We start from the raw sequence: 24,368 nt of genomic DNA on the forward strand, positions 1-24,368 counted from the left end.
TTCTACAATGTTCATTCCTCCCCAGACGACGGAGGGTCTCGAAGCTTACCTACTATGGACTTGGATACGGACACGCAGGGTGTAGCCAAGGATGGCTCAAACACTCAGGTACTTTCCTGCGCTGATGACTTAAATCTATCCCAAATTCACTAATGATTTTCTAGGGTGTGTACATCTATCGACCTGCAACTTCCGCGAAAGCTCACGGAGAGCGACCTTCGAAGCGACGAAAGGTGCAAGCCGAGAACAAGGAACAGAAAAGTGAACCGCACCCCTTTGTTCCCTTACTGGATGGCGAGGAAAATGAGTCATCGGTCGAATTGAGGTACAATGCCTACGGGCTATTGTGGTCAACTCAGGAAACCAGGATCCAGGTTCGCAAACAATAGAAGCTTGTCGATTTGCTGGGTATGGTGTGTCTTGCTAATGGCAGGCAGGACATTCTAGATGACGTGGATTCCGAAGTTCTCGAGAACGTTTTATCCTTTGTTAGGTCGACTTCGCATCGGACGTAGGTAGTTCGTTATTTGGACACGAAGGCGCTTCAAAGTTCCTAACCAACGATAGATATGACGGATGCATTCCCACAGCATTAATAACAGTTGGATCCAATGTTTCATCGCTTGGCAGACTGTTATCCAAGCTCAATGATCAATTAACTGCGTCAGAGGAAGGCGGAGTGGTCATACTGGAATCTGGCGATGCCCCCAATCTCAAGGCAACGCTGAAGAATATTATCCGAGCTGCCGTCACAAACACTGAAGGTAATGATGGATATCAGAGTTTTTTGACGGATCGAGAGGTGGGTTTGTCCTGTCCAAACCCCTTATGGGCGAGGTGCTAAGAAGGCCGTAGGGGCCCAGACTTCTTGGGTATGATCTCGATTTACTTGGAGACTATGTGAAAAGGAAAGGGATCAAAAAGTTGGTCGTAGCATTCCGTGACAGCGAAGCTTTCGATCCGAACATTCTAACGGATCTCCTGTCCCTCCTAAGGTAAGGCCCACGATCCTTACTAGTCCATTAAGTTAATTGTTCTAGTTCCTGGCTTGACCGGATACCATTTACTCTATTGTTTGGTATCTCAACATCCGTTGAACTCTTCGAAGGAAGGCTTCCTCGGTCAAGCGTAGCCCTTCTTAGAGGTAGATACTTTGAGATTCACGGAGCAAGTAACTGTGTTGATCGCATGTATGAGCGGTTACAAGCAGACCAAAACGGACGATTCTGGTTGGGGCGCAATATTACAGGGGTTTTGTTTGAGAAGTCGAATGACTATTTCCAAACACCGGAGGCCTTCAGTCGGACAGTTAAGGTATTTACCATATTACGCGTACTAAACCGATCAATTCTAATGGGAATAGTATGCGTACATGACACACTTCTTTGCAAATCCATTGGCAATACTCCTATCAGACGAGATTTCCGTGAATAGGCAAGAGGAGAAGCTTTGCGAAGCAATTAGAAATCTTCCATCATTCCGAAGGTGATATAGAACCTCAACTTAACCTTTTCTTAACTAACACCACTAGATTTTGCGAACATCTACTTGATGATGCCTCTACAGAACAAGTGCGCAGCCTGTTAGAGAACGACGAGTTTCTGTTTCAGCAAAGCTTAAGGTACATGGAAATCGGACAGCGACGGATGAGAGATATATTTCAGGTTGTCAAGACGGTTTATCTGTGCCTTAAGAGCATGGATATAAGAAAAAATTTCACGATGCCAGATTTGTCAATTCGTGCGCTATCTGGAGAATTGCAAGATTCTACTTATATGGATGAATTTCTTAGGGGCCTGAAAACGTTGGATTCTTCTAAGCTGAAGGAATTCCTTGTGTTTATGCCTCAAAACTTGACTGGCTGCCTGGAGTTCCAAGAAATAAAGAAAGACTTCGAAGCTCTTGTGCAGACATACCAAGGCACAGAGCCGCTCCGGAGTGAGTATGACAGCCATAATTCCATCGTGGCGGCAACTGTGGTCCAGCAGCGGGTGAAGCTCAGTAAGAGCAAAGCCAAATTACCCCAGCAGAATATTGAGTATACCAAGGTAATTGATCGCTTTCATGCTCTGTCAGAAAGGTACTTTGTGGAAACATTGGTGAGACCACAAGACCTATTCTTGCATGAGGCTTTTCTTCTTGATATGAAAAATCCCTTGAAGGAGATCTTCTCCCCAAGGCCACGTTTCGCGATCGAACGTGCTTTAGCCAATCCTTTCGACTACCTGATGTCAATGTCGGATAGGACGGAGGCTAAGATTTCCGCACGACAGCCAGCCACGGCCATCTTATATCAGCTATATCTCGAGTCCGGGGCACTGGTGAACGTTTACGACCTTTGGCAGGCTTTTTATGCGGTGTTCGAGAGTGAACAAGGCGACGCTTGCGATGAACGGATGACTATGACATTGTTCTATCGGGCGGTATCGGAACTCAAGGCGCTTGGTATGCTTAAAAGCAGCCGGAGGAAGGTGGATCACGCTGCCAAATCGGCATGGATTGGACTATGAATATTATCCTAATTGTATATTTAAAAACGTTAACGAAACACGCTATGTAATATCGGGACAAAAGGGTATCATAAAGCAAAATAAACAAATGCTACAACAATCACATAGTGCAGCCATCAAGTAGATGAATTCCATTCCTCTCACGACGGAGGCAATATAAAAGGAAACCCGTCGTTAATCATTCGGAAATGGGCAGTTGAATGATATCGTCGTGACCAAGTGGTCGTCCTCCGTCACTCAACACCATAGCCTCTCTCCTTCGTCTCCTCACAGCCTGCTCCTCAGCACTCCGTTCCCGCAGGCGCCTCCCAGGGACTCGACTTGAGCCAGCAGTATCGTCACCATCTACCATCCATATATCGCTGTCATCATCATCTTGGTCGTTTTCCTCGATCATGCTACCCATTAGACCATATTTGCGCAATTGCTTCATTCCCTCAGGATGAGAAGAGAGAGTGCTAAATATTGAACTCATAAGAGTATCATCGGACCACCAAGTCTTCATGAGTATCACTACGTCTTGCCGGCGCGATGGCTCCGAAAGCGCGCAGGGAAACGGATATTTCGAGAGCCAACGACTGATCATGCCAGCCTCTAGAGCTGCGGGCACATTCTCTGGAAGAACCAGGTTTAGTGTACCAAGCGCCTTCTTCTCCCCGAGCGGTCTAGTTTTGGGTAAAATAGGCGATACTGTGGTGGAGGTCTCCTCGGTATGTTCGTTGAGGAAATTGCAGAGACAGTCAACAAGAGCGTTGTATGTGGGCGGGTCTTTCAGTCTGGCACATATGGAGGTCCGAGAAACTAAATCGTAGCAATCAGCATCAACTTGAGTTATCACTAAGCCGAATATGCAAGGTCCATACGTGAGCGATTCGATACTAGGAAATACATCGCACTGAGGGCTTTGCTTCGTCTCTCTTCGTCTGTGCTTGCAAGGTCCCTCAAAAGCAAATCTCGAGTTTCTCCTTTTGTAGATCTTTCAGCAATAATACGCAAAGCACTATGAAGAATGTCAGTGCCTATAATGTGGGCCGTGTACACAGGAGCTGCCATACGCTGCCCGCAGGTCGTAACTTGTGCTCTCGGAGAGCTTGAGTAACGTGTCCAGTTTGAGGGCTGTTAGTCAATTAGTCACTGAATAAACTACTTCGGAAAAAATGTAACCAACCGTCTTCCGTGCCTTCACTGATCATCTTATCTTCCTTCTCGACATGCTTAATCTCCGTCAGGTCTCGCACTCGGCGGAGGTCCGTGACTATGCCGCGAACAGCGAAGAAAAGAGAAACGCCTATAGGGTCAGCGGCCCATTCACTTGGCATGATTAAATCACGAAAAGCTCACCTAGCATAGCCATAAGAACCTATCGTTCATATGAGAGGGCATGGTTCGGTTTGGAAATGAGAACGATCTATACTCATGGTATCGTAGAAAGCGGAGAGTAATGATGATCTAAAGACAAACCGGCAGAATCCAGCAAATGAAAGGCGGTGAACATAACTTTTTTTCGGACATACTGCCGCCGCCAAAAAATTCGGAGGAGAAACAGAACCTTTTGCGTCCACTTCAGCACGCAGATATGCCGCCATCGCAGTTGAAGCAGCTCAAGGCCTCTCTCCGCGATAGTGGAGTTCTGGGGCCACAGCAGTCGAAAAAGCAAAAGCGCCAGAATGTGAAGAGTGGTGCTGCGGCGCAAAATCGAGTCCAGCGCAATGCAGCTCTGCAGTCAATTCGAGACCGGTTCAATCCGTTCGAAATCAAAGCCGGGGGTACGCGGACAAAATTTGATGTGACAACTCGAGATGGGAATTCAGGCACAGCTGCTTCGCGTGCGCGACCTGGTGTTACCAAGTCACTGGGAGAAGAAAAAGTGAGTTATATCGCAGCTTTATGTTTCACTATATTTACTCACGGTTCTACAATATACAGAGACGCCAAACACTATTACGTGAAATGGAGAAGAGGAACAAGGTTGGTGGTATATTAGATCGTCGATTCGGTGAAGATGACCCTACTATGACGCCTGAAGAGAGAGCCGCCGAACGTTATGCTAGAGCAAGTCAGCGCAAGATGCGGAAGGAATCAATGTTCAACCTGGAGGGGGATGACGAGGAAGAAGAATTCCAACTCACACACAAAGGCCAGTCTTTGAACGATATCGACCAAGATGATTTCCAAGAAGGTGACTTGGGCGGGCTAGAAGATGATGCATCGGATTCCGAAGCAGCCCGAAAAAGGAAACGAGTTGTCTTTGATGATGGCGAGATAGATGGCCCAGAGGATTTAGAAGACGGGGAGGAACATCCCGAACGAAAGAAGTCAAAACACGAAGTTATGAAGGAGGTCATTGCCAAGTCGAAATTCCACAAGTATGAGCGGCAAAAAGCTAAGGAGGACGATGATGATCTCCGTGAAGAACTCGACAAAGGACTTCCTGATCTTTTCGAAATGCTAAGAGGAGTGAAGCCACCGCCAAAGCCAGAACCTCCGAAGAGTGATCTGGCATCTATGAACCCAGACCGCGCTGCTCTTTTGGAGGGCATAGCAAAAGGAGATACCGAAAAGGAATACGATCAGCGCCTTAAGCAATTAACGTTTGATAAGCGATCCAAGCCAACGGACCGCACAAAGACAGAGGAGGAGAAGGCCACGGAAGAAGCAGAGCGGCTGAAGGCTTTAGAAGAAGAGCGTGTTCGGAGAATGCGCGGCGAGGAAGTAAGTGAGTCAGAAGAGGAGGAGGAAGACGAAGAGGAAGAGGAAGGAAGTGAGATTTCCGAAGACGAATCCATCCCAGATGATGCGAAGGCTTTTGGGTTGCAACAATCTTCAGGTCAGACCAGTAATCGCCCCGAGCTCGCGTCGAAGACGAGGATGATTTTATAATCGATGATGATCTTGTTGAGACGAGATCCGATGTTAGCTTATCAATTGGCGATAGTGATGAGGAGATATTATCTGGAGAAGAGTCAGAAGAGGATGTCGAAGAGGACGAAGAAGACGAGCTTATCAACGGCTTTACTCTTCCTAGCGATAGCGCTGGAGAAGCTCCTGCTACAGCTGATGCACCAGCTGGTAATGAAGTGTTGGCTTATACATACCCTTGCCCGAAGAACCATGAAGAGTTCCTCGAGATCATTAAAGATGTGCCCATGGAGGACCTTCCAGTGGTTGTTCAGAGAATTCGAGCTCTGTACCATCATCGTCTGCACCCGGACAATAAGAAGAAGCTTAGCCAGTTCTCCCGCATCCTTATTCAACATGTTGCCTACATGGCCGAACAGCCTGAGCATCCTCCTTTTGCCATTCTTGAGAATATCCTCCGTCACGTCCACTCTCTAGCAAAGAGCCACCCCGAGAGCGTCTCTCAGGAGTTCAGGGCTCGTCTACGTGAAATCGCGGCAGACCGTCCACTTAATCTCCGGCCCAGTGACCTGGTCATTCTAACCGGAATTGCCACTACCTTCCCAACATCTGATCACTTCCACGCCGTCGCAACGCCGGCGCACCTGTGCCTTTCGCGATACCTAGGACAGGGTGCTGTGAACACTCTCGCAGATTTCGCAACGGGTGCCTATGCCGCAAGCCTGGTTCTTCAATACCAATCAGTTTCCAAGCGCTACATGCCTGAACTGATCAACTACATCCTCAACGCCCTGTGCAACCTTGCCCCAGAGGAGCCAAAGAGCAGCTTCGGTCTCTTCCCATCTCGGAGCCCGGAGGAATCTCTACGACTGAAGATCTCTAAATCGCTGAAGTCGAGGAAACTCCAGTTCTGGGACGTTACTGGCCCGGAAAGCCCGAAAACCCAAGAGGAGCTCAAGCTTTCCCTCATTAGCACATTTATCTCTCTCCTCAGCACCGCCTCCGATATGTGGTCCGACATATCTGCTTTCCTTGAGATCTTCGACCCAGCTCAGAAAGTCTTTAGCTTCCTGAACCGATCCTGCAAGGGTAAGATTCCCTCCACCGTTCAAGACACCCTGCAGTTGACCGTCGATAAACTCGACGGCCACACTTCGAAAGCCCGCCTTACTCGTCGCCCACTTCTACTCCACGATCACCGCCCGCTGGCTATTAAAACTGCCATCCCCAAGTTCGAGGATACCTTCAACCCGGACAAGCACTACGACCCCAACCGCGAGCGTGCGGAAGCCAACCGGCTCAAGGCCGAGTACAAGCGCGAGCGCAAGGGCGCCATGCGGGAACTACGCAAGGATGCCAACTTCATTGCGCGCGAGAAGCTGCGCGAAAAGAAGGAGCGCGATGCCGAGTACGAGAAGAAATACAAACGACTTGTGGCCGAGGTGCAGAACCAGGAGGGCAGAGAGGCCAATGCTTACGAGAGGGAGAGGAGATTGCGCCAGGGCAAGCGGTAATCATGTCGCTACTCATGACATTCCTGTTGGGTTTGGTTGGGTTTCAGGTATTATTATTATGTTGATGCTTAAACTTTGCATGCCGAACATGTGTATATATTCTTTATCATTTTATTTGTCAAGGCTGCCCGATCAAAAGAACTCTTTCATGTCAATTATATCTCCCAATTGCCCATGTGGGCTCTAAGCGTTATGCAGGCTGAGTAGCTGTTAAGATAGGTACAGTTAGTATCACTGTTGAAGCTCCGGTCCGATGCTGATCAAATATTCACAACGTTCCCTCTGATCTACCGGCACTGCCTCCATCCTGGTTTCGTTTGTTCTGATGAATATGCGACGATGCCCTTCATTACCCCAAGTATTCCATTGTGGACTCCCAGGGTAACGATGAGGATTTGGATCAAATGTCTTGATGAAGCTTGTCCAGTAACCTTGCATAACGGGTACGATCAGCGCATTGGTAGTGAAGTAAGATGAGGGCGGTTCTCCTGTCACATAATCTGGACCCCAAATAGCGTTGATTTCCACTGTATGATCTACACCGAGGCCGGATTCTTCCAGGTCTGGGTCTTGCACGGCGTAGTGGTAGTTCCAACTGTTGATTCCGGCCTTGGCGTAGATAGAGGACAGGTCAATCCCAGGGCAGATATACCGCATCTCACCATATGCATTACTTGCAGGCCTCCAATAGGGATTAGCGTCCGGAAATTGGCGCGTCTGATTCTCATGGAGGTACCAGGCGTTGATTGCAGCAATTTGCTTCAACGTAATAGTTGGGAATTGATTCTGGATGAATGTATCTGCTTCCCCAACATTGGAAACATTCTTGGGGACGAATATGGTACCTTCATTCGTGTCGTCGCCGAAAATGACAGGAACCTTGATAAAATGACCCTGGTGAAACAGACGGTATGTATAATCGGAAACAAGATCATCGTCAACCACTGGTCCGTATAGATATAGGGGCGCCTCTTGTGCATTTGGCAAGGGTGTGTTGAAATTTTCTCGCTGGAGGACCTCCAAGTCCAGACCACGCAAGCATGCAAGGGTGTCGGCGTCACTTGCACAGCCAGTGCGGATGACTATGTTGTTGTATGCAAACTGACTTTGGTCTAAACTAAGCATGGTAGCAAAGCTTTGTGACTCCGCAGCAGCAGCGTGAAAGAGACCATCATCCCTCCCGCCATAGGCTGATAGAAGAAGGGTGATGGAGGCGGCTCCTGCGCTAGCACCACCCAAAACCACATGTTTGGGGTTGCCGCCAAACTTGGGGAATTCGTTAGCATTATCATGCTGTTGCCAGTGCCTGAACCCTAACCTTGTGTATATGTTTCTGAACCCACTCCAAGACTTTGATCTGGTCCTTTAGGCCGTTGTTCACACTTCCATCTTGTAGAATCTCTCTCCCCGAGAGGAACCCGTATGGGCCAACACGATAATTGAAGGTAACCACGACGATTCCCATACCAGACGCCTGTATCAAGCCGGTACCGTTATAATTCGGATTTGAATTCTGATTGAAGCCCCCGCCCTGGATCCAAACAAATACCGGCAGCAACTTGGAATGGTCACCAGCTCTATAAGGAGAATACACATCTAGAAAAAGACAGTCTTCAGATGTGCCCTTGGGAATCGGATACTCGCTAGTGGGAATACATGTAGGGCCGTGCTTGAGAGAAAGCATCAGCTTTCGCGCAGTATGTAGCTCCGGATACGTAACTCTACCTCAAATGCATTCTGGATCCCAGCTTCCACGCTTGGATTCTGTGGGGCAGAGAAGCGTAACGGTCCTGTAGGAGGGGCAGCATATCGAATTCCCAGCCATTGTACTAGACCGTTCGAAAGCGCTTTACCCCTGTACTGAGCGTACTCAAGGTCTACCACCACTTCTCGAGCAGCTACTAAGCAGAAAAATAAGAAGACTTGGGCAACTATCATGTACCGTGCCATTCCGAAAGCATTTGCAACTCTACCCTGTGCTCCCCTCCTGATATGTGAACCTGACGGATATGTCTGAGAAACACAGTTGCGTGTAGATTTGGACTGTCTTTCATAACATTTCCGCTGCTAGCCCATATATAGCCTGAGGGCTTACTGGGCCAGTGGCCACCATCGTAGGGCACACAGCACACTTACGAGCTAGCATTCACTCCAAATCCACACTAAGGGGAGAACTGATCAATGCGAAGGGGCCCAGTGGCTAGATTTGCAGAAGAAGGTTCAGTAGCCGACTCGAGCCATGACTAGCAATGATGTCATCGCCTATACTCACGTTGATCGGCAATGCCCAAGGAGTGGGAGGGGAAATGAACTGTCTGACCCCATTTATTCAACAACTTGGGGAGAGCTGATTGGGTGGGCAGTGCTTGAAGCTAAAGCATCGACGCTTAGAGGCAAGGCTCCGAATAAGTTCCATTCACAATAGATATAGTCGAATGAGCTAGTACGGAGTAGGACGGAGTAGTTATTCAAAAGCACTCTTCATTGAGTACTCGGTGGTCTTGTGGGGGCCCGAACGAGAAAATAGACCAATCAACGATGGATAACAAACTTCCTCCGCATTAAACAAACTGCATCGATTTTCTTCCCCGCAATTGGAAACCCGGAGAATTCAACCAACATATAGACTACCTGGTTTACTCGGACAATCTCCGCTTGAGGAAAGCACTATCGTGTCAGCTTTATACACATCCTAATTCTTGAGCTAAATCCCGCATAGTTTATCTCTCACCCGTATTTCCGGAGTCTACTTCCGTGTCTGTTTCGCGCACACATCTTCACTGGCAATGGCCCCTCATCACAACCCCGCACCTGATGTAGGGGACGAAGAGGAGGAGGATTACATGGCTATGGTGATTGAGGAGCCGCAGCAAAAAGAAACGTTTACTCAGAAAAAACGCCGACAACAGAGAGAGGTAGGTAGCTTGTGCTGATGCCATCTAATCCTTGTTCTCTGTTTCCCTCACACCTGCAAGGCGCGCAAGTGAACTAATGCGTTCCTCTCCTCTCCTCAGGCCGAAGCTCGAGCTAAAGTCCCATCCAAAGCCGAACGCGCAGCCCAGGAAGCCGAACGTCGTCATGCCGCCTTAGCCACCAGCACGCTTAACCCCTCCAACAAGGGATTTCAAATGATGGCCAAACTGGGGTTCAAGCCGGGACAGGCATTAGGTAAATCCCAAGGGGAGGGAATATCGAACCAAGAACCCGATAGCGCATCCGGCGCCCGAGCAGAACCACTTAATTTGGTGTTCAAGGAGGACCGGGGTGGTATTGGTCTGGATAGTGAAAAGAAACGCAAGTTTCGGGAAGAGGCCGAAGAGGCAGTGAAAAAGATAAAGCAGGAAGAGGGTGATTACCGCGATCGTGTTCGTACTGAACGGGAGATACGACGTATGGAAACTCAGTTTCACGCTGCGCAGAAGGTTGCCGAACGATTGGATGCGGAGGCGGAGGCAGGAGACGGGGAGACCGTCCAGACGAAGCGTAGGAAGACCCCGACTGAACATGAAGGAGAATCCGAAGAAACGACCAGTGGATCAAAAACCCCGCAGCCCAAGGTCAAGGTCAAACCGACCTTGCAGATCAATATCCTATATCGTGGGCTCGTCCGTGAGCGGGAAGAGAAAGAACGTTCCATCCAGGCTCGACATCTATTGCAAACGTCCCTGCCATCGTCATTTTTCCCCAACCCACGGTTACCAGGGTATGACGACCCGACGTTGGAACGGGAGGATAAAGTGGCGCTCGACAACAAACCTGATATCTCAACTATCCTTGAGCAGGAACTTGACGAAGAAGACCCAGAACTGGACGAGTTTAATGCACTCGAGCCGAGTGAGCGGCTGGCTCGGATAGTGCAGTATCTACGTGAGACACACCATTACTGTTTCTGGTGCAAATATCGCTATGAGACTGGAGAGATGGAGGGATGTCCAGGTGTGACAGAGGAGGATCATGATTAATGACTTACTTGTACCATACGATTCTTAGAAAACCACATCTAATGTTACTTTAAATGCTTATATATAGATAGCTAGAAAGAGAATGTCAGATCAAAATTAACCTATACAGTCTATGCGAACTCCCAGTAACTATACATTGACCTAAACCACGGCCTACCGTGACTGTATTTACAACAATGATGATGAAATATCCGCAAAGATTCCTTGACGCATTATAACATGAACAGATACCAAGCTCTGGCAACGAGAGCGCAGCGAAATATTGGACTTTAAATGTCACCCCCGAAATATGTATAAGAAATTAGACTATGAAACCTATGCCCATGTCCTGGACAGAGATCAGAACAACGATCAGTAATGGGTAAATAGCTACTCGTGGGAGGGCATCATTTTCATCAGCTGCGCCAGCGAGCGATTTGGGCATTTCTGCAGCGTCTGGTAACAACCAGCGCAAATGCGCAGGCAACAGAAAACACATCGGTATCGAATATCTCGATCATATTTCTGGCAGGTCATACATGGAAGCGGATGCCAGAGGTTGGTGGCAGTGGGCATTGACCGATGCTCCTGATAGCAGGCATAGTGTAATCGGTTTAGCGGAGCGGCGACGGGCTCGTAATCTGGCGGCGTCCATGGTCCATTGCTCTCTTCGCTTGAAACCGGTTCGATATATGTACTGGTACCGTCGATTTCTAGCTCTGGCTCTGGCTCGGGAATATAGCTCTCTAGCGGGTCCTCGATCGGCCGAACGTGTTCTTGATGGCGAACAGGGTACTGGTCTTCACTGGATGGAGGAGTTACTTGTTGTATAGGAGCCGGAGCCGGAGCCGGAACCGGCGGCTCCTCCCGCTTGGGAACGGGAACTCGAGGAAATCTGGGAAGCGGCCGGTCTTCATATTTAGGGGTAGGGTTGATGTGATGGTACGGCGACTGGTTTGACAACGAGTCGGCTGGGGCAGAGGGGAATGCGGGAGGAGAAGGCAGCGGGTTGGGCGGCAGGTCCTTCTCTTGCGAGCGAAGAGAATGGCCCGGTACCGAGTCCATTCGTGCTGGTATCACGACTTCCTCGGAACTTGAATCTCTCCGTGGGGGTGATTCGGCGTTTTTCTTTCTGGATTTAATCGCAGAAAGTGATGGCATTCTGAGACCACGGGAGCGGCTTTCCTTGTCGAGAATAGCATGGTTATTCTTCTTCTTCTCGCCTTCCTCTGTATTTTCTTCTGATCGCTTCGTAGGTTGAAATTGTAATAACGGACGGGCAAATACCAATGCCGGCTGACGTCGGTGGATATCAGTGCACTTTACTCCGTAATTGATAACAAAGAGGCTGCGCGATTGAAGTATGAGTACTTGGCAAGCCCACAACTTGCTTGAAATCAGTCGATGTAGATAATGTACACTGTGGCAATTAATACAAGGAAGGAAAATCAGAGGAGGAACAGAGAGGAAAAAGAAAAACACTTTGATTAATCTGAATCGAGTTAGGAACAAACCAGAGACCAAGCTGAATTGTGGAATGGATCCATCGATTTCCTGGATCGAACTACCTTTTAGTTCGGATGATAGTTCGTTACAGTCTTGAACCCAAAAAAAAAATAATAATAATAATAATAATAAAACAAAAAAATGAAAAATGAAAAATGAAAATTTACAGGAATTTAAGATAACTAGCGCCCTTAATACACGAGAAGTCTATCAATAATGGCCCTTTTCAAGTCTGTTAATCTTTGGTTCCAGTTGTGTATCGCCGATAATATTATCAGGATCAAGGTGGATAAGAAAGTATATAGGAATTGGTTAAGGAATCACGGTGAAGATCGATTGGGTATCAGATACAGAGCACTCCGTAGCGCTGACCAACTTGGTAAGATAGGTAATGGAAATAGATAACCTGAAAAAGCAATGGCTGATCCATTCAGGAGCGATGCAGATATGTTGATCCCTATAAGATCTGGCGTCATACTTGGGTATTAATCATTCCGTGCTAATCTACGCTGCGTACAAACAACAAATGAAAATGCTTGGACAGGTAAAAAAAAAAAAATTAATTGATTGACCATGATTGAATTTTCTTTACAGTGAACTACCCGGTACTGACTTAGGATGTGATCAAATACAGAGATTACAAGGAATACTAATATTATATGGATGAAAATTAGATTTAAAACTCATGAACCGGTGTTCATTTATTTTACTTTATATTTTATTTTCTCTATTCTGATCAATAAGATTGTTGTGGTGGCGTGAGGTCGCAGCTAAGTAAACTTAGCCCTGAGGGTCTCCTAAGTGGATCTATGTGCATAGCTGAAACTCAAAGATTTGAGACAATTTTTGTTTTAGATTATAAAGAATTAATACACGATAAATACCAACAACCACTCCGATGTGGTGTAATGGCTAACATCGCTGTCTCTCACACAGCAGCTCGGGGTTCGATTCCCCGCATCGGAATTCCTTTTTTGCTCTACTCCGTCCTTTCTCCGTTTCCGTTCATTCCTCCTTCGTTTTTCTTTTTATATACTCACTGCCTTGACTGCCTTCCACTCGTCTACTTACTTTTCCCATTTCTCCTTAACTTAGCACCATTCGTTTAATCCATAGGCACCATTCCGAAACCATCGTACAAGAATCAGCCTCTATACCCCGCCATTTTGCATATCCAACATCTATTCAGACTAACTACTAGTACTAGCATAGGGCAAATCAATTTGTACCCTGATCAAGACACCATGCTCCTTGTCAGCACACACAAGCTACCTTAACCACCATTATCGAGGAATATGTATGCAATCTGGCTGCCTAGTACCTCGCCCAGCACATATGAACGAACAGTCAATCAAGTAACACAAGTTCTATGCCAATGTATGTATATAAAGAAAGAAGGAAAGGTCCGGTCCGGTCATGCGAATACAAAGATCATGAGAGTTAAGAGCAAACGTAGAAAAAGAGAAAGACACTGAAAGAGGAATGCAATATCGCTTTTCACTAAAATCCTCCTGCGCCGACAGATGTGCACCACTGATCTCTCATTCCTTTCTCCCACAGTCAATTGGTCATATCAGAAAGATAAATTAGAAAGAGGGAATGGTACTAATGTCAATGAATGGGGCAGCTTTCTGACACCTTTAAGACGTGGCCTGGGGATTTCCCGTAGAGTCGGTGATCTCAACTGAACGTGTTTTGAGCTCTTTAGGAATCAAATATCCTTGACTCTCTTGTAGTGTGAATTCCGACCCCGTGGATGCGGCGGCGTCAGCTTTGGAGACCGAGTCACCGGTATGCGCATGGTCCACTGGAAGCACGGACCGCGAGGCAGACCCCTCAGCCTGCGCATTTGATGACGTATTTTCTACGTGCTCTGCGGATTCGTCTCCTTTGTCTTCATCGCCAATAACGGCGGCTAGACTCCGGAAATTGAACAGCGGTTCTGTAGATGAGCCGTTCCCCTCTGTGGTCCCAGTGTGATCGCCAGACATCGACTCAACAAGAGAGGAGAACGACGAAGAAGCACTCGAGACATGTCGCAAATGTGACGGTTTCGATAACTCCCTGGGTGAAGATTGAAGGACGGAAGATTGCATAGACTGATGTTGATCTGCCAAATTCGCAGGCGGATATACAGCATTCATACTTGCGGACGCAGTACCGGAACTTGTAGACGTAGTATCGATGGGAGCATCCGGGGATACACGATCCACTTCCTTACCCTTGCCAGCAGGTGTGCTTTCCTCGCCAATAACAGAGGAAGAGCTGCTTGCAATCCTCCCTAGCCCTGTAGGTACATCCAAAGCGGATCCACTTGCATTGGCACTGTAAAGACCGGTTTTACGGGCAGATTTTCCCGCCTTCTTGGCCTCCTTCTCTCTCTTTTTCGCTTCCTTTTTCGCTTCCTTCTCCTCCCTCTTACGACGCTCCTCCTCGCTGGCTAAACTCAGCCTAATCGCCTCCATCATCATCATCTCTTCCAAATCGTCAATACGGTTTCGCCGGGAACTATTGCGTGGCGGCGCTATATTCCCAGAGCCCTCTTCAGCAGCATCCGTTTCGTTTGTAGCACCGCGTCGATCCGTTAAGAATGCAAGAGCCTGCAGCGCCGGGGAGCCTGTGCGGCCAGAAGAACTGTGATTATCCGAACCACCAGCTCTCCGCATGACGCCTCTCCGCCCAATATTAAAAGTTCGAGAGTCGCTTCCATTGCTGTTCGAGTTCATCAGATATGCTGCAGTGTGGAGAGCGGTTGCCGCTGCAGACCTCCGCGCAGCATGCGCCCGAGCGTTGGCTAGTTTTTGAGCCCAATCTGGACGGACCTTATCGGTTGTGATTACCGTAGGGTCATTTGCAGACAATGATGTAGCGCGCCTCCGGCCCGTAACAGCTGTAACATTTCCAGAAGAAAGTGAAGATGTAGATGATACTGGGGAAGTAAAGTTTGGGCGAACACTAGGGTCTGACGCATATGTAAGTCCTCTGCGGAAGGGTGGCGGCGCGTATGTCACTCCAAATTCAGGCTGAACGCAGAAGGGGCAGGCTGCAGGTTCCGAGACAAGTTGGCAATCCTGGCTACCGGCAGCATCACCCTCGGCGGCTGCGGCGGGGGCGTTTGGATCAGAATCTCCATGCTCAGGAGGATGTGGGTCGGGACGTTTAATCTGTACAAAGCATTCAGAGCAGATAGGTTGGTCGCAGCACCTCGTTCGGTTTAGGTAAGGAGGATAATAGAGGAAGCAGATGGGGCATTCAGCCGCGTCTTTATAAAGGTATGCCTCGATGGGCTGACCATTGACGAATGGGTCACGAGGGAGCTGCATTTCCCGGGGGGCTGGGTCGGCTTGTGTACCATGTTTAGATGTAGTGAGAGAGGCGAGTGTCTTTGCCCGGGTGCGGAACAATGGCGAACTCGAAGTTCCTGAGGCTAAGGGTGATGCGGGGGAAGGTAAGGAGTGGGCTGGGGTGGAAGATTGGGACGCATCGGAGCCATAAGATTGTGACCTTGAAGTGATCGGTACCGTTAGATGTTGGATTCCTTTTGTATCAGTTGACTCTTTTGCCCCTTCTGTGACTTTCGGTGGGTTCTTGTACTCTAGCTCTGGAGGGATTTCATCGGGCGGTGGAATAGGCAGGCCTCGCGCGGCAGCCATAAGCTGATGTTCCGTCCAAGAATCGGAGAAGTCATTAAGACCTCTCCAGAAGGGCGCAAGTCGTCGTTCAATCTACGCTGAAGAATTAGCCTTGATCGCATTAAACAGTTGGCGCAAATTTTATATTACCATTAATTGCCTCACCATAGCCTTGCTGAAATCTTCCGTTCCCGTATAGACACCCTGCGTAACTAGGTAACCTCCATCGACATGTTCTTCCCTCATACTACGCTCCCGTTCCTTGACCCGAGCCACCCGTTCCCTCTCCAAACGGCGAGCCTCTCGCTCTTGCTTCGTTTCTCGGCGGTGCTCGAGGGTCGCAACATCCCGCTCTGAGCTTCCGCCGATTCCGAGAATGGAGAGATCTGGTCTACTGCCTCGCGTTGATCTGGAGCCCTCTGAATGATGTCTGTCGCCATACGGTGATCTTCCATGTCCACCGCCATGGCTTCGGCGATTTGGAGTAAAGGGTGGCCGGGCCTCTCTTGTCTGTGAATTGCCCATCTCTGCCGAGAATGGGAATTGGTATGAGGAAGGTCAAAATGGGGATGTCTGACAGTTGATAATCTGAGAATCTGGGGAGGCTGCGGAATGCCGGATAAGAAAGCGGAGACGACGCGAAGTGTCCGAAAGATAGTAAGAGAACAAATTAGAGATTTGAGGGAACACCGGGTGAGACTCCCAGGTGGAAACAAGAAGGGGTCAAAGTGGAGCGATAGGCTGTGAGACCATCAATTATTAGAGCGGGGGGGGAGGGAAACAAAATGGTGATAATAAAGTCGCTGTGGCCATGTGAGCGACAAAGAAGCTAGCTGGCTGCTGGAAGCGGCGATGAGATCAGAATGCGGGCCAAGTTAACCGCGGATGGATGGGGCCGAATCAGGGGGTGAAATATGACGGGGAGAAACGAAGAGAGCACTTTGGAATGGGAAAGCAGTGATAAATAAGTCGCAATACTAGCATCTAGTGTTGGAAACTGTACATGAACCGGGAGACAAGGTACCTAAGATAACAAAGAAATAGAAGATGGTCAAGAAGATTGATGATGGATGGACAGGACTAAATCGTGACTTTTGAGTTCAATAGTACGTGGTACACACCATTGCATTGGTACAAAATGCTGTAATGGTAATATGATACATCTCCTCCGAAGAATGAGAGGTCCTGATGCGACGCCACGCCTTTGTATTACATCAACTCTTCGGATGCTTAATGGTGGTAAGAGGGGCGAACCCCTTGGCTTTGGGGGTTCTAGACTGGAAGTGATCCCTCCACTACTGTACAGAACGAAATCACTTTTATGGTAAATAAAACATCATACATTTGCTTGGGTTCTTGATATTGAACGTATCTCTTAGTTAACTACTTGAGTCTAGGATATTACTAATCGACTCCCTGTAACATCGCATGGAATATGGAATCAGTACAGTACGTACTGTACTGTCCTCCTTCCCAAGACTCTAGACTTGGCATCGAGTATCATACGGAGTATGTGGCTAAGGCTGTTGGCTGCTGCGCCACAGGTCGGTCCCGTTTAGGTTTGGGTTAGCGGGTGGAAAATCCATCATCTACTCCGTACTACAGAATTATTTATCACTCCCACAGCTGTAGTTGGTCCAAATCGATTCTTTACTCATACCTCTCTCATTAATTGAGGGTTCAGGCTGCTATCACAATCTAATATAGGATGCAACAAAACCTTAACTATTGATTCTGACCTAGAGCAATTGGTCAAATAGCTTATAGTGGTTGCAGTTGTCACCATACCTTTTCTTTCTTATTTTTTCGTTTGCTTCTTTCCTTATTGGTACCTTACAGCCTTACCTCCTCTATTATTACCTATTAGCCAGGCTATTGCTATATGGTTCATCACCAGTCATAGCAAATGACGACCGATTCTTCAGCAATTAAACGCCTTCACATCACTCCTTTCACCGCAGAACTTCTTCCCTCCATATTATCTTCATCCATTCGACCATTAGCCACAGAAATCTCCTTCCACAGCATCCCGACATTTCCGGAGAATAATTACGGCTACGTGACGCTACCGGCAATGGAGGCGGATAAAATTAAGAAGAAGCTCAACGGTTCAATCCTCAAAGGTCGAAAGTTCAAGGTGGATTTAGCTCGGCCACAGAAAAGACAGAGGGACGAAGGCGAAGATGAAGACGAAACCGATAAGGCAGCTTCCAATACAGTATCGCCGTCAAGCAAGAAGTCAAAGAAACAAAGGGATGTCGGTAATGTTTTAGAGGGATATGAGCTTCAAACAGATCGCCAAGTAAAGAGAGGCTGGACAGAGTCAACAAGCTCCTTGAAGGAGAGGCGCAAGGAGGAGAAGAGAAACAAGAAGAGGGATGATAGAACAGGAAAGTCGCAGGCGAAATCCAAGTATACGGAGAAGGCAGAATGTTTGTTCCGAACTAAAATCCCTCCTAACAGAACGTCGTCTGCTGAGGTGGAGCAAGACAAGCAGTCAAAGAAGAAAAAGAAAAAATCTTCGCAGGAGCCTGTTGTACATGAGTTTTCAAAGACTGTTACACACCCGAGTTTCCTACGGACGGATAAGGACGGAGCAGCACCTACGTTTACTTTCGAAGAAGGCAAGGGCTGGATAGACGATTCAGGAAACGTAAAAGAACAAGCCAGCGAACGAATCAGAAGTGATCAACGCACACCAGGGAAAATACCAGGGGCAAAGGAGAAGCCGAAGTCCAAAACTTCGCTCAAGACTAAGGCAAGCCCTCAAAGACTTGATGATACAAATACCGTTGGAGGAGATGTTGATATGAAAGAATCGGATGAATCGGATGATTGGACCTCGTCTAGCGGGGCAACGTCATCCGACGATAGTGCCACCGATTCAGAAAGCGAGGCAAGCGTGACATCCAGCTCATCAGATGCATCGGGCATCTCCAGTGACCAGGATGAACAGGGATCGCAGTCGACGCCCCATGGTGTAGAAAAGATTTCCGGCCCCGAAGCAAAGGTGGACCATGGTGTCGCTCAAGCGGAGAAAGATGATGGGCCACACCCCCAAGAAGTCCATCCACTGGAAGCTCTTTTCAAGAGACCTGCACCTGACACCACCGATGTCAAGTCTGATGCAGATGCCAATGTGCAGTTTAGTTTCTTTGGACAGGGAGACATGGAATCCGAGGAAGAATCACAGGAAGTTGCAGAGCCACAAACCCCGTTCACAAATAAGGACTTACAAAGCCGTGGACTGAGAAGTGCTGCCCCCACACCTGACACAGCGTTGGCTGGGCGAAACAAAAAGTGGAATAGCCTAGAACAACATGAGTTCATGGATGTGGATGATGAGCCATACACCAACACGCCTGTTCCAAAATCCGGCCTAGGAATCAAGGATGAATCTGAATTCACAAAATGGTTCTGGGAGAATCGCGGAGATAACAACCGAGCTTGGAAGAAGAGACGGCGTGATGCTGCGAAAGAACAGAGACAAAGGGAGAATAGGAGGAAAGGAATGAAAGGGAAGTCATAGGTTTAATATCCTTGAATATATTTCTATAGAATCATGTGGATATCTCCTAGCTGTGTCAATTGAGATTCACTAGGAATAAAGCATTCCAAAAATCAATGTGCATCGTCCATAGATAGAACTGATATAATTATCACGTGATGACAAGGACCTGGAGTAAGCTTTATATCACCGCAACTGATAACTCATCAGTAGAAGCTGAAAAGATTACTTCCATCCCTTACTATTTTCTCAGCCATGTCTCGTTACCGGGACACTGTATCTCATATTATTATTCTTCTTATAGTTTTCTTGTCACTGACAACTTTCACGTTGGCATCTTGTGAGTGATCATTTGTGGTTAACCCCAATCGTGGCTTAAAAGTATTGACTAAATTATGATTATTCAAGCCCCTGCCTCATTCTGCAAATGCACTTGCTTCTCCAATAGCACCATCATCCCGCTCCATCCTTCGAAACCAGAGACTACCGCTCTAACCAGCGTTTTCCATCTCCTCAGTCGTAGCGACTCCATCGATGATCACGACAATACAAATGAAAGACGAGCCAGCAAATATCGCTCCCTGAGCTGCAACGATTGCAATCGAAAATTTTGCCTTGATTATGACTTGCCCACGTGTAAAGATGCGAAAGAGGAGGATGTATTTACTACGTGTTTCCGTACGATATAACTTTGCTTTTCTTGCAACTTGTGCTGACTAGCCGTTCGGGTATGCAGAGAGGGACTCCAGGAAAGACGAGGCCATAGTGTTCATCTTTATAATTGCTACAAGCGGACTGCTTGCATGGGCTGTCTTCAAACCATGGATACAAAAGTATATCGAGGCATGTCATACACCCTTGTCCTGGTCATCCCAGCTTGCTTTAATGCTAATTCATCGATAGGCAGCAAGAGAACGGCGATCATACATCCCTGTGTCTGGGAATACAGACCGATAATGTTACTCTGCTACCAAAACTCTTCCAGATACCCATAATGTGTGGCTACCTTCTACGGAACACTTCACAACTCTCTGTATATTCTTACATTCATAGTTACGAAATTTACGCTTTTGGAAATGCCTTACAAGGACTCAAAATAGCTATGGTAGTAGCTTCTGTGCGATCTCTACAAATTGGCAGGTCTTGTCGGCAAAAATCATGGCATTCTTAGGTAACGTAAACCATGGGCCGGAACTAAGGCATGCTCAGATATAATTTTTTTTAATGATAAATAGGCCGATGCGCTGGTTCAGAGCAAGTCCCTTGTTCTGGAACCCAGAGTTAGTCGCCACTACCAATGTACATTATTGACACAGCACCAGCTAAGTCATGTCAATACATCTGATTCTACGCACCTGCTTGAAACGCTGCAAACGTACGAGTCTTAACAGCGCTGATAGCAGGGGCTCCTTGAGGAAAAAAGTATAGGGTGTCGCCCGGCTCGAATAGAGTAAATATCCGATGAATCCGGGGTACATTCTATTAGTAAGATGTACTGTGTAAACTGCTACGCAGTAGTTAACACCGACACATTCGCCATCATCCACATGAGAAATGTTTTGTGATGAACCAACCCATAGCAAAATGGTTCCTATGAGGTAAGGGTCGGGTCTAGTCATCTTATTTGGATATGATCTCCACCGGTCAAGAACAGGTTGCGGACTTGGTACCTACAATATATCTAAACAAATTAATCTCTTCCAAGGATACGTACTGTAATAGCAAAGGCTTAAAACGCATGACGCCAGGTTTCAGAACTCATTATTGAATTAGATGGTAGCCCAGATGAACGCTCTACTGTATAGACACTCTTGATGAGCAAAGCCATCGGTCCCACAGCGGGTCTCGGACACAACGGCACAGCATTCGGAAAATCTGCCTTGCTACTGTGTACACTCAGTGTACTGCTGACAGGCCTTAGGGAGAAAAATGTTACCTAAACAGAGCCGGTGTTTGCCACTGGCCCTTCAATTGATGCTACATACATAGTAGTACGCATCTATCTAATAGTACCGCAACAATATTCTATACTACCTATCTGATGATCGCAGAAACTTTCAACTCGTTCACTGGGGTGTCATTTCCCAATTCGTCTACTTCTATTAACAGTATCCGGTACTAGTACGTGCTTAGGTTCTGGTGAACTGAAATTTAAGAAGAAGTTCGTGCCAGTCTCAAACTTTAATCTCCATTAGTTCAAATTTTTGACCTGGATCCATGATCATGTGCAGCCTACTATTCCGTTTTTGGGACTAGCGTACTGTCAATGGGTTGGATCTCCAATCAAGGTAGCCGCTGGGTCGGGAACTCCATGGATTACTTCCGTCGTTTTACATGACAGAACCCTGGAACTTTTTGCAGGCGGCCCTTCTCCTTTCTTCTTTATAGTGCTCTACTACTTTTCTTCCCTGCCTCCTGACTCTTGCTCATACTGTGCACTCCCCGACTGTGATACGCCATACTTGTACCACCTAGTCATAATAACTTTTCCTCTCTATATCCCTATCCCACCGGGTCTCGGGCGCTTACCAAGTCGGGATTGAAACACAGGAAAAAGAGAAGAAGAAAAGCACTTATCACAGAGTTCACAGGAGGTTAGAAAAGAGATAGTCTTAGAAGGAGACCTGTCGTTTTGTGGAGGGCTAGCCGTAAGAGTCTTGGACGTTTCCAAAGATCATGGTATTGACACAACAGAGAAGACAACCTGCCTCGGACGACCAGTTTCCAACCACTCAGCTATTTCTTCTAGGTATGTAAAGCGATCCAAACTCTTTCTCTCATCGTTTCATTACTTTATTTTTTTTTTTCTAACTTTCAGGTGCTGACACTTGTTTGACTATATAGCAATATGCCGTGTTGCGGAGCCTATTGCCTTGACTTCTATCTTCCCATACTCATGGGTGATGGTCAAGGACTTCAATGTGGCTAATGGATCCGATGCTTCCTTCTTTGCTGGTATACTTGTATCGGCCTTCTCACTTGCCGAAGCGCTCACCGGTATGTTTTGGGGAAGCCTCTCTGATCGTGTCGGTCGCAAACCTGTTCTGCTTTCCGGTTGCCTCGGAACTATGGCGTCCCTCCTCATCGTCGGCTTCGCGTCGAATTTTTGGGTAGCTCTCTTTGGTCGGGCCCTCGGAGGCATCTTAAACGGAAACATCGGTGTCATTCAGACAATGGTCGGTGAACTAGTCAAAAGACCTGAGCATGAACGTATGATCCCTCTATCTCATTGCTCCCGTGACTGGAATCTTGGCTAATAGTCAAATGTGTAGCTCGAGCTTATGCTGTGATGCCATTTGTTTGGTCAATTGGCACAATTATTGGGCCAGGTATGTATTAAGGGACATTAGTCGACTAAACAGCATAGCGGAAGATGTTAACCATATACGCCATCGCAGCTATTGGAGGGTTACTAGCAAAGCCTGCTGAAGGTTTCCCTTCCTTGTTTTACCGCGATGGCCTCTTTGGCAGATTCCCTTATCTCCTACCAAACCTTGTTTGTTCTGTCTTACTCCTTCTCAGTATCATCTTCAGTTGGCTCTTCCTGCAAGAGACTCATCCCGATATGCAGTCTTCGAAGGTTACCGAAAATCTCGACAACAGATCCGCAGAACGCCCTCTTCTAGCGACTGCTGGGGCAACTGCCAATGCAGGGGCGGACCTACGAGCCGAATCATACGGGACTTTCAACCAGGTTCACCTGTATGACGACGAGGATTGGATGGTGCGTTCAGATGGTTCAAGGCCCGAGAAAAGTCCCCAAAGACAAATTATCTTCACGAAACGAGTCATAATGCTCATCGTTGCGTTGGCGATCTTCACTTACCACTCCATGACTTATGACCATTTATTGCCTATTTTTCTGCAGGACAAGAATTTCCGGGACATCCCTATTATTGGAAACTCGATATTGAAGTTCCCTGGTGGTGTTGGTCTCTCAACCAGAACAGTCGGCCTAATCATGTCTACCGACGGCGTCATTGCACTCGTCATTCAAAGCGTTATTTTCCCTGCTTTGTCACATTATTTGGGAGTGTGGAGACTTTTCGTGATTGTGACCATCCTTCATCCGGCGGCTTATTTCATGGCTCCATTCCTTATTTTTCTCCCTCGCAGCGTGTTGTTCTTCGGCATCTACGGATGTTTAGTCGTTCGCAATATCCTTGCAATCATTGATTACCCCGTCTTGTTGATCCTTATTAAGCAAGCTAGCCCTTCCGACTCGGTCTTAGGAAAGATCAATGGCCTTGCTGCTTCCGCCGGAGCTGCTTCTCGCACTATCGCTCCACCTATCGCCGGTTATTTATACAGCACCGGTGCTGAACTTGATTGTACTGCACTTGCATGGTGGGGAAGCACTCTGGTCGCAATCGTCGGTGCCGTGCAGCTGTGGTTCATGGAGCGAAAGAAACACTCGTCTGCTAAAATCCAGCCAGCTGCTCCCTGCCACTATCTGCCAAATGAGACCCACTCTCGGAGAGACACCGTCCATATCATAGTTACAGGTACTGATGTAAGCACGCCGGATATCTAATCATCTAGGGGATAAACAGACGGTGCCGCAGACAACGTCTGGATCATCAGGCCCACGAGTGGTACTCACTGAGAACGCCTCAATCAATTTACTGTTTTATGCGATGGGCAGTGAAGCAGTACAGACATTTTTTCTACTTTTTTTCTTTCTTTTTTAAGTTGACGTTCCCCTAGCCTTGCGATCAGTTGAAGGGCAAAAAGTTCTGGACTTTGTTTTGTTTGGCATGGTGTCTGGGTGTTCTACGTATTACGTCTGATTTTAAATTTATCGTTTCTACATAACGTCCGTCCCCATATGGATCGAGAGGTAATCCAAAAACACTAGTAGCCTCTTTTTACCTAGATTTTGTTCACTTCCAGAAGCA

General features: G+C 47.4%; 9 protein-coding genes across 9 annotated transcripts; 5 read left to right on the top strand and 4 right to left on the bottom strand.

The window, feature by feature from the left end:
* Positions 1-54: 54 nt before the first annotated feature.
* Positions 55-2,510, top strand: ABOM_010686 (putative origin recognition complex subunit 3; the record flags this gene model as incomplete). Its single annotated transcript, XM_022537814.1, has 8 exons — positions 55-108; positions 165-374; positions 438-511; positions 568-802; positions 856-995; positions 1,041-1,314; positions 1,364-1,485; positions 1,532-2,510. The coding sequence occupies 8 exons, from the start codon at positions 55-57 to the stop codon at positions 2,508-2,510; spliced, it is 2,088 nt and encodes a 695-aa protein (XP_022384703.1).
* A 178-nt stretch (positions 2,511-2,688) lies between these two features.
* On the bottom strand, positions 2,689-3,829 carry ABOM_010687 (uncharacterized protein; the record flags this gene model as incomplete). The annotated part of the gene is made up of 4 exons (XM_022537815.1): positions 2,689-3,311; positions 3,374-3,510; positions 3,566-3,626; positions 3,679-3,829. The coding sequence occupies 4 exons, from the start codon at positions 3,827-3,829 to the stop codon at positions 2,689-2,691; spliced, it is 972 nt and encodes a 323-aa protein (XP_022384704.1).
* A 257-nt stretch (positions 3,830-4,086) lies between these two features.
* Positions 4,087-6,883, top strand: ABOM_010688 (snoRNA-binding rRNA-processing protein NOP14; the record flags this gene model as incomplete). The annotated part of the gene is made up of 3 exons (XM_022537816.1): positions 4,087-4,377; positions 4,437-5,365; positions 5,446-6,883. 3 exons carry the CDS (start codon positions 4,087-4,089, stop codon positions 6,881-6,883), a joined length of 2,658 nt encoding a protein of 885 aa, XP_022384705.1.
* Positions 6,884-7,114: 231 nt separating this feature from the next.
* Positions 7,115-8,821, bottom strand: ABOM_010689 (putative triacylglycerol lipase; the record flags this gene model as incomplete). Its single annotated transcript, XM_022537817.1, has 3 exons — positions 7,115-8,149; positions 8,202-8,552; positions 8,609-8,821. The coding sequence occupies 3 exons, from the start codon at positions 8,819-8,821 to the stop codon at positions 7,115-7,117; spliced, it is 1,599 nt and encodes a 532-aa protein (XP_022384706.1).
* Positions 8,822-9,669: 848 nt separating this feature from the next.
* On the top strand, positions 9,670-10,845 carry ABOM_010690 (putative G-patch domain protein; the record flags this gene model as incomplete). Its single annotated transcript, XM_022537818.1, has 2 exons — positions 9,670-9,798; positions 9,898-10,845. The coding sequence occupies 2 exons, from the start codon at positions 9,670-9,672 to the stop codon at positions 10,843-10,845; spliced, it is 1,077 nt and encodes a 358-aa protein (XP_022384714.1).
* A 369-nt stretch (positions 10,846-11,214) lies between these two features.
* Positions 11,215-11,985, bottom strand: ABOM_010691 (uncharacterized protein; the record flags this gene model as incomplete). Its single annotated transcript, XM_022537819.1, has 1 exon — positions 11,215-11,985. The coding sequence occupies one exon, from the start codon at positions 11,983-11,985 to the stop codon at positions 11,215-11,217; it is 771 nt and encodes a 256-aa protein (XP_022384713.1).
* Positions 11,986-13,970: 1,985 nt separating this feature from the next.
* sip5 (Sip5p) lies at positions 13,971-16,487 on the bottom strand (the record flags this gene model as incomplete). Its single annotated transcript, XM_022537820.1, has 2 exons — positions 13,971-16,055; positions 16,128-16,487. 2 exons carry the CDS (start codon positions 16,485-16,487, stop codon positions 13,971-13,973), a joined length of 2,445 nt encoding a protein of 814 aa, XP_022384712.1.
* A 1,381-nt stretch (positions 16,488-17,868) lies between these two features.
* ABOM_010693 (uncharacterized protein) lies at positions 17,869-19,491 on the top strand (the record flags this gene model as incomplete). The annotated part of the gene is made up of 1 exon (XM_022537821.1): positions 17,869-19,491. One exon carries the CDS (start codon positions 17,869-17,871, stop codon positions 19,489-19,491), a length of 1,623 nt encoding a protein of 540 aa, XP_022384711.1.
* Positions 19,492-22,146: 2,655 nt separating this feature from the next.
* On the top strand, positions 22,147-24,004 carry ABOM_010694 (MFS transporter; the record flags this gene model as incomplete). The annotated part of the gene is made up of 4 exons (XM_022537822.1): positions 22,147-22,219; positions 22,315-22,680; positions 22,743-22,799; positions 22,869-24,004. The coding sequence occupies 4 exons, from the start codon at positions 22,147-22,149 to the stop codon at positions 24,002-24,004; spliced, it is 1,632 nt and encodes a 543-aa protein (XP_022384718.1).
* Between the last annotated feature and the right edge of the window lie 364 nt (positions 24,005-24,368).

Source organism: Aspergillus bombycis, assembly GCF_001792695.1.
Source record: "Aspergillus bombycis strain NRRL26010 chromosome Unknown contig00124, whole genome shotgun sequence".
Classification (NCBI taxonomy): Eukaryota; Fungi; Ascomycota; class Eurotiomycetes; order Eurotiales; family Aspergillaceae; genus Aspergillus; species Aspergillus bombycis.